This window comes from Barbus barbus (assembly GCF_936440315.1).
Source record: "Barbus barbus genome assembly, chromosome: 26".
Lineage (NCBI taxonomy): Eukaryota > Metazoa > Chordata > Actinopteri > Cypriniformes > Cyprinidae > Barbus > Barbus barbus.
In genome coordinates this window covers 2,268,222-2,284,570 of record NC_136754.1, presented here as the reverse complement: position 1 = coordinate 2,284,570, position 16,349 = coordinate 2,268,222, and the positions used below count along the sequence as shown (strand labels likewise).

The window sequence follows — 16,349 nt, the reverse complement described above, 5'->3', positions numbered from 1 at the left end:
CAGTGATTCAGACGGTTAAGTTGCAGTCGGCGTTCATTTTAAAGAATCAGCTCAAAAGAGTCATTTGTTCATCAGTGTCATTTGTTTGTGAATTGGACTGTGACTGTGTCGTATATTTGTTGTGCAGCCAACAAAGATTGTTATTAATTGTCTTGGGATTATTTGACATTATCCAGGACTATGATTCAGTCTGCAAACTGCAAATTTTTGTGGCCTAAATATCTAATATTCCCTATGATTTCCTGTCCTCTTGCCATTTTTGTGTGCAACGAAGATACAGTAGAAGTTTATATACTCTTTGTGTGTTTGTGTTTCAGAGGACAGGAAGCTGTTTGTGGGCATGTTGAATAAGCAGCAGACGGAAGAGGACGTGTACCGCCTGTTTGAGCCCTACGGAGTGATTGAAGAGTGCACCGTATTACGAGGCCCTGATGGAAACAGTAAAGGTGAGTTTTAGTTCCTCCTTTCATCTCTCTTCAGCATTCGCAGCAGTTTTATGAGCTCGGTAGTGAATGACAGACATCCGAGTGTCTTTCAGGGTAAAGTCTGAGGTGTATTTTATATTCTGAGCTGATAAAAAAATAGTGACCTTCTACAGAAAAAGACAGTCAAAACAAACAAACAGAAAAGCAGCGTTCAACCTTGAGCAGAAGTGCTTTCATTTACACATTCAATTTCATCACGTCAGTCTATTTGAACACGTGCACGTCAAGCCGACATGTGATGGAGTTTCTCAGAGCTAACATGGCAGAATCCATTCGGGTGCCGATATCACCTGACAAACCCCGGCTTGGTCAGGGCAGGAATTATTTACACAGACTGCGATCGCTGTGTCCATTAAGGGAGAGCAAGAGGGGAGATATGTCAGAGAGGTCAATCGTGTTTGAAAAGTGTGAAGAGGGAAACGACGTGAGAGGTTTTGAACTCAACACGAAATCATGAAGATTTGATGATCAGCTGCGCCGTTCAATCACATGACCCTCTATTGCATGGATATGCTGTGATCTTTATCACTGTAAAAATAATAGTCTAATATATATATGTATATATATATTTAAAATGGAAGAGATTTTGATGCTTTTGACAAAATATAAAAAGAAAAGTTTGCATGTGTTTTTGTTGCGCATCATATAGTTTTATGGCTAAAATAGTCTGATATGAGTTTATATGTGATGTGTATTTTATTAAGAGGCTCAAACAGGGCAAAAATATGAAATTTGGTGCAGATCCTCATATTTATATGGACAAGAAAGTATGATATTCTGATACATGTAATATAAATCAATGAGATCTTTATAACAGCATAGCAGATGCTTACATAAAATGATGTAAACATCAGTTGTCACTATATCTCCAATAAAATGTCTTAGTAAGACGATATTTAAATTCTTAGTTTTATGCTCAAAACATATAATGCAATGCAATACAATGATTGAGAGATGAACATTCGTCAAAAGCCTGATGATCATATTTGAGACTCGTGATTTTTTTAAACAATATTGTATTGACAATCAAGTAAATTTAAGTTGCTTCAGTCCAGTGTTCATCATTTTATTATGTTTACTTTACAAATATCAGTAAAGATTTGGCAGCATGAGCTGAAGGTGGACATTTGTTTATTACACTAAAAGGCCTTTTCCTTGCTAAAAAGTCTAAACTATTAATCAGATGACAGAAGGCGTGGAGTAGATTGTGTACAATAGGTTTTTCAGCAAAGTTTTGATCGTGTCGTTCATTTAGAGCCTTAGAAATTTGCATATCAAATACAGTACAGTAAGCTTTATGGGGTTAGAAACAGCCCCTCATAAAATAAATCATATATGGATAATACGGTGCTCTAAGAAAGTAAAATGAGTGTTTTGTTTATGTGGACATCTTCTTTCTCATCTCCAGTGTTGCATTCACCAGAGACACACACTCCGCTGCTGATAACCTCCACCAGTCTTCCTCATTATTTCTCTGCTCTTCTTTTGTGTGCATGTGTGTGGTTTGCAGGTTGTGCCTTTGTAAAGTTTTCAACACACACCGAGGCTCAGTCTGCCATCGGCGGGCTGCACGGGAGTCAGACCATGCCTGTGAGTACAACCACACACTATTATACATGCAGCTTTTATAAGATCGTATTAATTGAGGTTTGAGGTACTTTTAAACATTCATTCAAAAGGTAAATGACCTGTAATGTTCACTTTCACCTATACATTCATATGCATTTTTACCTAAAATGTTGAACAAGTTACATTTATGCATTTAGCAGACGCTTTTATCCAAAGCGACTTACATTGCATTCAAGTTACAGTTTCTACATTTTATCAGCTCTTGCTTTCCCTGGGAATTGAACCCATGATCTTGGAGTTGCTAGCACCATGCTCTACTATTTGAGCTACAGGAAAGCTAATGGACACAATAGCATTTGTGAACACACACGTTCATGTAACAGCGAGCGCACACATGCACTGCGGATGTTGAAGGCAGAGCTGCTGTTATGTGTTGAGCTCAAACAGCTTCAGTGCCAATATAAGTGCAAATGAGCTGCTGTCAGTCTCTCTGTTTCATCTTACCTTCTCTTCTGAATGGAGCACTAGCTTACTGCAAGCATATAATGTTAATTTATATGCAAGAATAATATTAATTTTAATAGTTAAACTAGAAGTTAGTTACGCTATTATTTTTAATATATAAAAAACTCAATATATATATATATATATATATATATATATATATATATATTCAAACCATCTTACAGTGGTTTTATTTCAACTTGTAAATATCTTATCTTGAAATGTGCAAAATTAAATTAATATTTAACTTGCACAAAGATGACAATCTTAATTAGGTGGACTGCATAATATTAATTTTAATATTTAGTTATTAAACAACATTCGTGTTACTCTTTTTACGAAGTATATAAAGGTGCATCTCAATAAATTTGAATGTCGTGAAAAAGTTCATTTTTTCTTGTAAGCTATTTCAAAAAGTGAAACTTTCATATGTTTTACATTCATTGCATGTAAAGTAAAACATTTCAAAAGTTTTTTGTTTTAATTTTGATGATTAGAGCTTATAGCTCATGAAAGTCAAAAATCAGTATCTCAAAATATTAGAATATTTATATTTGAGTTTCAATTGATGACCATCCCTACAGTATACGGTACATTCTGGGTCTCTCTTGTTCTTTGAAACCACAATAATGGAGAAGACTGCTGACTTGGCAATGATCCAGAAGACGGACATTGACGCCCTCCACAAAGAGGGTAAGTCACAGAGGGTCATTACTGAAAGGGGTGGCTGTTCACAGAGTGCTGTATCAAAGCATATTAAATGCAAAGTTGACTGGAAGGAAGAATTTGGGTAGGAAAAGGTGCACAAGCTACGGGGATGACTGCAAGCTTGAGAATAATGTCAAGCAAAGCTGATTCAAACACTTGTGAGAGCTTCAGAAGGAGTGGACTGAAGCTGGAGTCAGTGCATCAAGAGTCTCCACGCTCAGACGTCTTCAGGAAAAGGCCTACCAAGCCACTTCTGAACCAGAGACAACGTCAGAAGCGTCTTACCTGGGCTGTGGAGAAAAATAACTGGACTGTTGCTAAATTTTGAATTTCATTTGGAAATCAAGGTCCCAGAGTCTGGAGGAAGAGTGGAGAGGCACAGAATCCATGTTGCTTGAAGTCCAGTGTGAAGTTTCCACAGTCAGTGATGATTTGGGCTGCCATGTCATCTGCTGGTGTTGGTCCACTGTGTTTTCTGAAGTCCACAGTCAACGCAGCCATCTACCAGGAGATTTTAGAGCACTTTATGCTTCCTTCTGCTGACAAGCTTTATGGAGATGCTGATTTCATTTTCCAGCAGGACTTGGCACCTGCCCACACTGCCAAAGGTACCAAAAGCTGGTTCAATGACCATGGTGCTTGATTGGCCAGCAAACTCGCCTGACCTGAACCCCATGGAGAATCTACGGGGTATTATCAAGAGGAAGATGAGAGACACCAGACCCAACAATGCAGATGGCCTGAAGGCCACTATCAAAGCAACCTGGGCTTCCATACCACCTCAGCAGTGCCACAGGCTGATCACCGCCATGCCACGCCGCATTGAGGCAGTAATTAAAGCAAAAGGAGCCCCTACCAAGTATTGAGTACATATACAGTAAATAAACATACTTTCCAGAAGGCCAACAATTCACTAAAAATGTTTTTTTTTTTATTGGTCTTATGAAGTATTCTAATTTGTTGAGAGAGTGAATTGGTGGGTTTTTGTTAAATGTGAGCCTAAATCATCACAATTCAAAGAACCAGAGACTAAAACTACTTCAGTCTGTGTGCATTGAATTTATTTAATACACGAGTTTCACAATTTGAGTTGAATTACTGAAATAAATGAACTTTTCCACAACATTCTAATTTATTGAGATGCACCTGTAGTTAGACTACAATCTGCTAATGAAAAGTAGCTAATTAAAGTGCAATATTTTTTAACATATATCGAAATAAACTATATACAGTATAAACATCTTAAAACATATCATAAAAGTTGATCACAAAACCGCAAACATATTGTATGATTTCCAAAAACTTGGATTATAGCAACTTTTATGATGTCATCATATGATTTTTTTTTTTTTTTTGAAGCACTTTAGTCACAGTTGGGGTCTAATTGCATGCAAAAGATCCAATATTATAACTCGTATTTCATCCTTCACAGAACAAGTCGTACAGGTTTGAAATGTCATGAGGTTGGATGAATAATTTTGGTTAACTTCAGTCTATTTTGCAGAATTCCACAGCTTTTCTGTCAAAATCAGCACAGAAAATGCTGCAGATTCCTCACGCGCTATCTGGGTATTCCTTACACGGAAATTTCACCGTATGCATACTGCACACTGCAATATAGCATACAAGCAGTATGTTAGTATGCTATTCTGAACATTCCCTCTCTATTCTACAGCTCTCACTCTCTTTATCACACCCCTTCTGCATGTTTTCCAACCTCTCTCTCACTCTCTCTCTCTCTCTCTGTGGTTCAGATGAATAATTCCTCTGCCACACATTGAAAGGACAGATAAAGAGGTGTATTTCTCCATCCCCTGACAGCAGGACAAGAAGTAGAGAGAAAGAGAAGGAGAGGGAGGAGTATGGATGATCAAACTGAGGAAAAAAACACTCAGACCGCGTTTAACTGTCACAGAGACGAAAGACAGGTAGAGAAATGTCTCTGATGAACCACTGTAAATGTGTGTTTGGAGATCAGCTCAACCTTGAGAGTAATTATCCTCAAATGAACGTTCAAGGCCATATCTCACCCTCACACACACTTTGCATACCGATAATTAAAAGCATTTACATACTCGACGACAGAATGGATGAGTGAGAGGAATGAGTTTGAATGGCCTACGCAGCCAAGATTTTAAAGGAACAGTTCACCAAAAATGAAAATGTGCTGAAAATGTACTCGTCCTCAGACCATTCAAGATGTAGATGACTTTGTTTCTTCATCAGAACAGATTTGAAGAAATGTAACATTCCATCACTTGCTCAGCAATGGATCCTCTGTAGTGAATGGGTGCCGTCAGAATGAGAGTCCAAACAGCTGATAAAAACATCAATCCACGAGTAATCCACAGCACTCCAGTCAATCAGTTAATGTCTTGTGAAGCAAAAAGCTATGCGTTTATAAGAAATTAATTGATGAACTGGAGTGGTGTGGATGGCTTGTGGATTATTGTGATGTTTTTATCAGCTGTTCTGACGGCACCCATTCACTGCAGAGCATCTACTGATAAGAAAGTGATGTAATGCTACATTTCTCCAAATCTGATGAAAAACAAAGTCATCTACATCTTGGATGGCCTGAGGGTAAGTCAATTTTCTGCAAATTTTCATTTTAGAGTGAATGAGACTAGTTTCCCCGAGGAGGTCAGGTAAATGTGTGTTTTACAGACTTGCTTTGTGACTTTAATTCTGCCTGAATCAAACAAGTCTGTAATTTTCCTGCACAAAATTACAGAGCAAATGACTTGCTCTGAGAAATCTAATCCCATCCGCATAGCAATGTCTGTGATTACGGAGTATTGTTTTCCAAAGCTTCTTCTCATTTATTTTGACCTATTGAATATCTTTGTAATATCACTGCCTGGTGCACCTTCATTATGGATTTAGACCTTTTGCCAAATTTCTGGGTAAGATAACAGCTGGTGGTTGGCGCCCCATCCGACTTAAAAAGAGAATTAAATCAATGAGGAGATTCTGATCACGAACTGCTCAGAGCAGCAGCACCATTAGGTTCAGTCTTCACTTTTATTAATTCTTTCTTTTTATATTCAATGTTCGAATTAAAAATGAATCACAGAGACTACCGGTCAAAAGTTTTATTATTTTAGTTTTTTTTTTTTTTTAAGAAATTAATACTTTTTTTCAGCAGGGATGCATTAAATGTATCAAAAATAACAGTAAAGACATTCATAATGTTAGGTTTCGATTTCAAATGAATGCTGTTCTTCTGAACTTTCTATTCATCAAAGAATCCTGAAGAAAATTGTATCATGGTTTTCATAAAAACATTAGGAAGCTCAACTGTTTTCAACATTGATAATAATCAGAAATCAGCATATTAGAATGATTTTTGAAGGATCATGTGACACTGAAGAGTGGAGTAATGATGCTGAAAATTCAGCTGCGCATCACAGGAATAAATTACATTTTATGATATATTCACATAGAAAACAGTTATTTTAAATTTTAATAATATTTCACAATATTACAATATATTTGATAAATTAAATGATGCCTTGATACATGAAAACATGAAAAAATCTTATCAAGCCCATAAAACGATTTAGTTCAGTGCATTCCAAACTGGTTCCATATTAGTTTACATACAAGGCTGCTCACTATGTAGACAGCTCACTAGGTTTTGGAACAGAGCCAGCGAGAGAGCGTTTAGCTGTACTGAGTTTCAGGGACATTTTAATAGTTCCTCATTACACATTCAGAGCCATGCGTTGAGTTAGCAAAGGTCTCATTAACAGCTCAGCCTTACAGTTGTTTGAGTCCTACAGAGCAACACTTTCCACCATACCAATTTTAATGCATTAATATATTTCAGCATCACTTTTCAGCTTGTCACATTGATGTTCAGTGTCAGATCAGCTCGCTTTTTAGACCTTTACATAAAAATACTAGATTTGACGTTCATGTTTTTTTCTACTTCAAAATCAATACTAATTTAGACCAAAGTGGCAATGACGTACGTCTTTGTGTAGGATGCACACATACTTCAGAGTGCTCACTTCAAGTGCTCGGCCCCTCACTATGATGCTCACTTTCACCCATAATCTGCATTGAAGTACTGTGTAGACTTTTGATGGAATCCCCAGAGGTCCAGCTCTTCAGAGTCTCTGAGATGAGGGGAATATTGTGGCCTTTAGGGCCGATCGATCTCATGCTGGTTTAGCAGGTCAGAGAGGCCCAGCACACGAAAGGTCAAGCGGTGCAGTAAATCATCAAGAGCCTTTTAATGAGTCCGCATGTGTGCAGTTGTGAGATGTGGCACTACACTTTTTATTAGCAGTGAGAGAGCACAAGAAAAAATAGAAAAATTGTGGGGTTGGAGAAATAACAGGTGACAGAGATGGAGATTTTGCTATACACTGCAATAACAATTGTATAATTACCTGTATGATTTTCTTTCTTCGAAAATTTGGCGTGGTTGCTCTTTTGCATGCAGTTACAATAAAAGAGGACTGATGTTTTGAATTTTTGAAGTGTTATTTATATACTAATTGCCTATAGTTTATATTAATATTTCGAATTAGCTTTTTATGTTTTTATTCTTATTTTAGTTAGATTTTTTTGTTATGTGCGTTTGTAATTTTTATAATTGTCTCTAAATATTACAATTAAGGGTTAATTTACTTTTATTGCAGAGTTTTAGTTTTTATTTATATGTTATTGCTACTATTTGCCATTATTTTCGTTTAGTTCAAATAGTTTAGTTTTTCATCTAATATAGTTTATTTCATTTCAGTTTTATTTCAGTTACCACATTTCTCTCTGTTTCTCATCATTTTAGTTTTAGTTAACACACTGTAAAAAAAATAATCATAAAAAAACGGTCAAATGACTGGCAGCTACGGCTGCCAAACAAAAACCGTCAAATAAATTAAAAATATCTTAATTCCAATAAAGTGCAAAAACTATCATTTTACAGATTTTTTCATTAAAAGTTTTAGAAAAAAACCCTGTTATTTTACAGGTTTTTCCTTGTTTGAATGAAGATATTTTACCTTAATTTTACGGTTTTTGTTTGGCAGCCGTAGCTGCCAGTCATTTGACCGTTTTTTTTACGATTATTTTTTTACAGTGCAATAATAATGACATAGAAGCACTTTACTCCATACAGCTTGTTTGGCTATATTCCTTGTTTGTTTGTTTTTTAGTTATGCAACAGCTTTATGTGAAGAAAATGAGTGTTTTTAATATTTTGAATTACATTTTATTTTTGTATTTGCAGTTTTATTTTAGATTCATTTTTAGTCATTTTGTTATGTGGGGTTTTTTTTATTAGTTTTTTATATCACTATTTTGATTATTTTGAGAGTATATTTTGCAACATTTTACAAATAAATATTACAAGAAAATACTGTTTTAGTCTTTTTTTACTTTAAAAATATCTAGTTTAATTCAACATTTTGTTTGTTTCGTTACCATTTTTTGGAGTAAGAATTGTATCTACACCATTAGTTTAGCATTAATAAACTAAAATTAACACAAAAGAACCATAAAGCACTCCATACAACTTGTGGCTATATTTCTCGTCTTTTTAAGTCTTATGACAGCTTTATATTATGTGAGGAACCACATTTTGGTCCAAATGTAAGATTTTCACTGCAGATCTTGATATACATCCTAACTCTCCTCGCAGGAGATCATCGCTTACTTGCATGGAAAGATGGTCAGCGAATAATGACTTAAATTTGGAAACCGAGTTGTTTTTGGTGCAAGACACTAACATTTGCTGCAAAATGAAAAATGCTACAAAATTGTAGAATATGATGATTTTCATTCGTGTGTATGTGCATGTTGCAGTGTAACTGTACAACTGTCCATGTGTCTCTCGCAGGGAGCTTCGTCGAGTTTGGTGGTAAAGTTCGCTGACACTGATAAAGAGAGGACCATACGCCGCATGCAACAGATGGTCGGCCAGTTTGGCATCTTCAACCCCACCGTGGCCCTGCCGTTCAGCTCCTACAGCAGCACCTACAGTACTTACACGCACGCGGTGAGCACACACAACATGTATTGCACGCGTCTAAAGGGCCTAAAGAATTAAACGCACGTTGTCCTGTGCATTTGTGCTGTACAGAGTCTAACAGCCTCAGATTAATGACCACTGTCCTTGTCTGAAGCCATTTTTTCGCTCTCGCTACGCTGCTGAATAATGCATTAACATAATTTCAATTCTCAACCCATGAATACTTGCAGAAAAACCCAAGAGTTCCTGTGCAATTTGAACTCTTGATCCCATCGGACTAAGTAACATGAATCGAATTGATCTAGCGTGTGGTTTTTATGGTTTATTTGCATTTTGAGTATTTCGTTTTGATTATAAAGGACACTTTTGTAACCTGTACTTTTGAGTTCATGTGTTTGCCGTAGAGCCGAGTGAAATATTAAATATGCATTTGAATATAAGTATAAAAATAAGCAGCTTGCACCTTTTATTTGGCCATTACGTTTCCTAAAGACTAAAGACTTTTTTCATACATGCGCTTTACAAGTATGAGATTTTAATAGCTGTTCTTATTTAAACTTTGGTAAACACTGCATTAGAGTTGGTAAATTTGATTCATTTCTATGAATCAGTTAAAAACTCTGGTACAATAAAATGTTGACTAAAGTTTGGATGTAGCATTTATAAAAGTTTTTAATGTACTTTGTTCATTTTGTTAGTTGCATATAAATGAAAACATGATTAAATGTCATTTTTTCTTGTAAGTTAATGAAAAACATCATTTTAAATAAGTTTTTTCTTGCATTAGTCAACTAGTTCAAAACTGATCCAATCAATCGTTGACATCAATCATTGAAAAGTATTCACTAAAGTATGCGTGTAGCATGTAAAAAGTCTTTAAATGTACTTTGCATCATTATTTAGGTGCAATTAAATGAAACTAATTAAATATCATTCTTCCTATGTCATTTAGTGAAAAACATGATTATTTTTAATTAGATTTTTGCTGTGTTCTTGCATTAATCAGTTAGTTCAAAGCTCTGATGCTAACACCGTTAGTGTCAGCCAATTAAAATGTTCGCTGAAGTCTGTGCATAGCATTTAAAAATAGTTTTTAATGCACTTTATATGAGTATTTAGGTGCATGTAAATGAAAATGATTATCAGTTTTCCATTTAGTGAAAAATATGATTATTTTTCATTAGATTTTTGCTCTTTAATCATTTAAATCAACTTGGCATCCACGGCTGTTTGGGTGAAATGATGGTTCCTTTTAAGCCATTTCAGAGAAAATATACATAAATATAGATATATATCAAATATTATCAAAAGGCTGAAAAATATCAAGATGATTTTTATTAGCTTCATCATCCTGGCCTAGTTCAGCACACTCAGCGTGGTTAGAAGAGCCAAATGTGTCTTTGAGTAATTCATCTTCTTTACATGAATCGCACTTCATTTATGGAATGGATAATGTATTCAAAGCACATGGATTTCTTTGCATATTCATAAGCGTATTACTTGAAACGATAACGGCATTAGATACAGATTAAGCCTGTGATCTGATAGTGTGGAAGTTAGCCGCTATTTTAAATACTTTTCAGCTCACGGAGTCTCACAGAAGTGGGAAGTTTGAGGTTCCGTATCACGTGTCAAACGGAGCGGCGTGCTCTATATATAGCATATACCCTGCAGGCATTCAGTTTTAATTACACTGCGCTGAAGTGTGTGCATATGTGTGTGTGTGACATTTCAAACTACAGCTTTGATTTTATAATCCATATGATCCTTCGCCAGAACCGCGTGTGCCTCCTCGCCATGTTAGCTGCTCGCCTCTTATTATCCCGCGCGTGTGTGAACATACTGTGCTATCTGTGTGCAATTCCTTCTGTGACATCTAAACATGGAACCAACAGAAGGAAAACCCCCAGGTATCCCATCATCCACCTGTTCTGTGTCCCCGTACACAGTAAATACAACCACACATGTACAATCACACACACAACTTGAATTGTGCACACAAATAACTAAGTGCATGAGACACTTACAGCGATGCAAGTTCGATTTCATACATTGTTGCATTGCATAATGTGCCAGAATCCAATGCACAGTGTAATGCATAGTTTGCATTGCATTTTCAGGGGCAGTGTAATGGGAATTCAGTGTTATTTTAGTATCATGGACATACACAGTCCTGCAACTTGAAAAAAAAAAAGTATGCTGATTTGCAAAAAAGACCTAATATTACCTAATTTGATGACGAGTTCAAAAAATCAATAAAAATACATCAGAATTATATATATTAAAATAAAAGCAAATGTCAGATTTCAAAAGTTTGGTTTTTAATGACAAAAAGAAGTATTAAAAATATATTATTTAATGTACAATCTGGAAAAATATGTTGAAATGCTCATCATATTGGGTGAGAAAGTGTTTATTTATTTTATTTATAAGTTAGTTATTTAGTTGAAAATGAGAAATGTTGCCTTGGCACCTAGCATATATAAAAAATTATATATGCTGGAACCCATGAAGAAAAGTATTTTAGACAACAATTACGACAAATGAATAGTGAATAGAGAGCAAATGAAAGTTAGTTAAACTGACACCTCTTCACAGATTAGTTATCCACACAAACTAGCATCCATGTGTGCATACTTACAGTATGTTCATTCTAGATGCATGCAAAGTACATTACAGAACACAAACCCAGTTCTGTCTGCAGGTTCAGACTCTCAGTTTGAACCTGACTGATTTAAATTGCATGTGGATTATTTAAATGGGAATGAGTAGCACTTCAAACATTGCCTTAAATAGTGAAATCCTGCCCTAGAGGAAGCAAATGAACACACACTCTCTCTCTCACACACATTTACACATACACTAAGTGAAATAGACTATTAATTTTGGTCATAGTGGGATACGGCAGCACACAGGAAGCTCTGTTATCCCGCACAGGAAGTGTTGGGATTATACATCCTGCCAACAGCATTTGCATAAGAGCATGAGAGTTTTTTAGGACGATTTCTGGAATTGTGGTTCTTTTTGTCAGCGGTTTGGGTTGAGCTGGTTGAAAAGTGTGCTGTGGTTTCAGAACAGTTTCATAAAGATTGCCAACTCTGACTCAGCAGAGTGTTCAAAAGAAGACAGAATATTATAGAACAGAGCAGAATACAACAGAGATATGTAGAATCTAACAAAACACAGTCACAGGATAAAACAGAACAGAAAAATAACCATATAGATTGTAATAGAATAGAACAGAATAGAGCCACATAAAATTGTACTAACCATATAGAATCCAACAAAACAGTCATTGTGGAATAGAATAGAACCATATAGATTCTAACAAAAAAAAGAGTCATAGGACAGAACAGAACTGTTAAAAACCATATAGAATTGAATACCATGTAATAGAATTGAATAGAATAGAATTGAATAGAACCACATGAAAATGTACAAAATCTAACAAAACAGTCATAGGACAGAACCGAACACAAAAGAACCATATAGAATTGAATATAGTGAAATAGAATATAATTGAATTGAACAGAGCTATTTAGAATCTAACAAGACAGAACAGAACAGTCATAAACAGAACAGAATGCATATAGAATAGAATAGAATAGAATAGAATAGAATAGAATAGAATAGAATAGAATAGAATAGAATAGAATAGAATATTGCCCCATGACTAGGGTCGGTGGAATTTGATTCTGGAGCTTGGCAGTATCTCTACAGAACAGATGATTATTTTTCTTTTTGAAGCTGCAGTACAGCTCGTTAATGATAATACTAACTAACAGCTTTGATTTCTGCTCAGTGCTAGAAATGGCAGGTTAACCCTAAAGATCAGCCTGTGGTTGTTCTTATTTTTCTTTCATGCTCAGAATGGATTGAGAATCTCGTCTCTATCCTGTTCCCACGTTTATTTCTTTTGAAGTCGAAGAATTAGCACAGCAGGTGTAACATCTCAATTTGAGCACTGAAAATGATGATCAATGCACTGGTAAGGATTATTTGTCACTGTACTCTATGTCCCATAATGCCCAGCTCCAGCACTCTCTGGCACTGCTTTGATGTCTTAAAGGCCTGGCACTGGAATAGAAGACACAAATAAAGGCGAGTGAGAGGTTTGGAGGCTGTAATGTTGCAGCGTGCACTGCTCAAGAACCAAAGCACGAGCAGTCGAGCACTGAAGGGCATTTCAGAAACCTTCTCAATGTAAACAAAGAACAGGCCACAAATCCACTTCATTTCAACCACATTACGGCGGTGCAATTCTGCTGCGTCACGCTTCAATCCAAAGGCTTTTATAGTGACCATGAAAGGGGTTTGTGCAAAACGATGATGTTCATTTTGTGAACAGAGCTCCAGATTGATGTAAAAACATGCTGTAGTTTGAAAACACCATGAGTGTGTGGGTGTGTTGAGTTGTGTTGTGATCGAGGAGCGGCTGGTGGTTTGCACTGCCACCTGATGGATCACCGTACAACTGCACACAGCAAGTGCCTGGCTCTTGCACAAAAACTCTTGCTAATCATAAGCAAACAATTCAGAGGATATTAACCTGACGCGAGTATTTGTCATGTTAATTATGATTTGTTCCCAGCGTTCTTGTTGTTTAATGTGATTTTCGTGATTCATATCTACTTGGGCCTGCTTTGTTCGACTAGAGCACACAAACAAAGCAGCAATGATGAGCCTCAGCTACCAGTGGATGTCAATTTTCTGTCATGGTTACTGTATATATATCATTTTATTATTATTTTTAGGTGAAAATGTATAATTGAATTAAAATAAATGCTGTTCTTTTAAATGTTCTATTCATCAAAGAATTCTGAAAAAAAATCACAGTTTCCACAAAAATATAAATCAAGACAAATGTTTTTCAACATTGATACAAATCTAAAATATTTCTTGAGCAGAAAATTAGCCTATTAGAAGCATATTTGTTTCTGAAGACTGGAATAATGATGCTGAAAATTCAGCTTTGAATCACAGGAATAAATTAAAGTTCAAAATATATTCAAATAGAAAAGAGTAAAAGTAAAATATGGCCATATTACTGATTTTACTGGATTTTTTAATTAAATAAATGCAGCCTTTGTGAAGCTTCTTTCAGCCATGGGATAAAAATATTAATTAAATAAAAAAGGTAATTGTGACTTTTTCACTTTTCTTGCAAATAAGAATTGTGAGATTTAAACACAAAATTCTGAGAAAAGGATGTTAACTTGCAAGAAAAACAAGTCAGAGAAGTCGAGGTTAACTTATTTGTTTATTTATTTATTTATTTTTATGTGGTGTGAAAAAAAACACAGACTCTTCAGAATCTTGCAAATTGAAATTGTGAGTTTGTATCTCACAGTTTTGAATTTATGTCTTACAATAATTGTTTTCCCCTCGGAATTACAAGAAAAAAGGCCAAATTGTGATATATAAACTCAGAATTGTAAGAAAAAAATAATCCGAATTGTGAGATAAAAAGTTGCAATTATATTTTTTCATCCTTTTTTGTTTTTTAATCCTGTAGCGGAAACTTATATACATAAAAAACAAATAAATAAAAAATTACCAATCACAAACTGTTGGATTTATTTATTCTGGGGGGGGGGGGGGGGGGGGGGGGGGGGGGCTTGATGCACATATACCAAAAGATCTAATTAATTATTCATAATAAATTAATTCACAAAAAACTGATCTGCATGCTGTGTTGTCTGCTGCGTATGAACACCACAGCAGGGTCTCTACCAGCTGACACATTTATATTGTTGCACGATGAGGCCGCCCAGCCGTTTAAACTACAGCTACACTTTGACTGTCAAAACAAGTGATTATTGTCATCCGTTTGGACATCTCATTTCTTCATACATCAAACACTTCCATTTTCCCAACCCTTCCCCCAACACGTGCCAGCATGTCCCCGCTAACATACATAAACACGTGTGTCTTCCTCCTTTTCTCCATGTGAGTGGCTGAAGCTGTGCCTCTCGCAGCGCCACTACACGAGTAATTGGCCCATGATGGAGCGCTGATTGCCTCACAGTACCTGGGGAGTTCAGCACACATTAGCATTCAATAAAATCGCAGATGCATACACAAATACACACACACAAACACATACACACATGCATCACTCCAGTAAATGAGTTTATCACAGAGGCTTTCTACTCGTCTTTGTGTCTCAGGGCTGGACTGGAGTTTATTTGCCGTGTGAATTTGGTCAGAAGTGTTGAATTAAACTGTTGAATTAAACCGACTTAAAGCCGCTGGAAACTGATACTCAGTACAATAGTTACATTTATTTGAACATAGGGTTTGCTGAAATTGTTTTATTTATTATTATTTCTTTATTGTGCTTAAATAAATGTATGTTTTTTTTGGTGGGGGGGGGGGGGGTCACATTTTATGGAAGCTTGTTTCACAATTCTGTTTTGTTGTTGTTTAAACAACAGAATAAAAAAGGTAATTGTGACTTTTAACCATGCAATTCAGACTTTTTCCTCACAATTTTGAGTTTATATCTCACAATTCTGCATTAATATCTCGCAATTCTGAAAAAAAAACATAATTATGAAATACAAACTCAGAACTGCAAGAAAAATGTCAGAATGTTTTGAATACTGAAAAATCTAAATATTAATATTGTCTAAAATGTAAGGTAAGAAGTAAGAAAAATACAAAAAAATATTTCATTCTAATCCACCTACATTTGCATTTATATATAAAATGCACTGTCGATGTATATTGCCTCTGAAGCCTCAAATATATTTTATATTACAATATATTTTGACATTTGATATTTTGTGTAAGCAGTTCATTTAACTGAACTAAAGCTGGGTGGAAATTGATATTCAGTTCAATAGTTACATTTCTTTGGGCATTTTATAGGGTTTGCTGAAACGAAATGCAGACATAAAATTGTGCACACTTCACTCTAACAAAAGTATTACAGTATCAAATCCATACATATGTCAATTTGAAATAATTTTCTGTAGTAATCAACAGTGCTACTGATATATTATGGTATGTTGTTATACACTCCACTACTAAATGACTGCAATATTCGTGTACAACACTACACTGGATTTGAATTGTACTCCAGGGTAATTCAGAGAATA

General features: G+C 35.5%; 1 protein-coding gene across 1 annotated transcript in view; it reads left to right on the top strand.

Moving 5' to 3' along the window:
- Positions 1-16,349, top strand: part of LOC306846067 (CUGBP Elav-like family member 5) — a gene marked incomplete at both ends in the record, with an annotated part of 166,484 nt that overhangs the window by 128,277 nt on the left and 21,858 nt on the right. Inside the window, 3 exons of the mRNA XM_079379160.1 lie at positions 318-446; positions 1,996-2,075; positions 9,115-9,273. Of these exons, the coding sequence (XP_079235286.1) occupies positions 318-446; positions 1,996-2,075; positions 9,115-9,273 (368 nt within the window). The remainder of the gene's footprint in view (positions 1-317; positions 447-1,995; positions 2,076-9,114; positions 9,274-16,349) is intronic.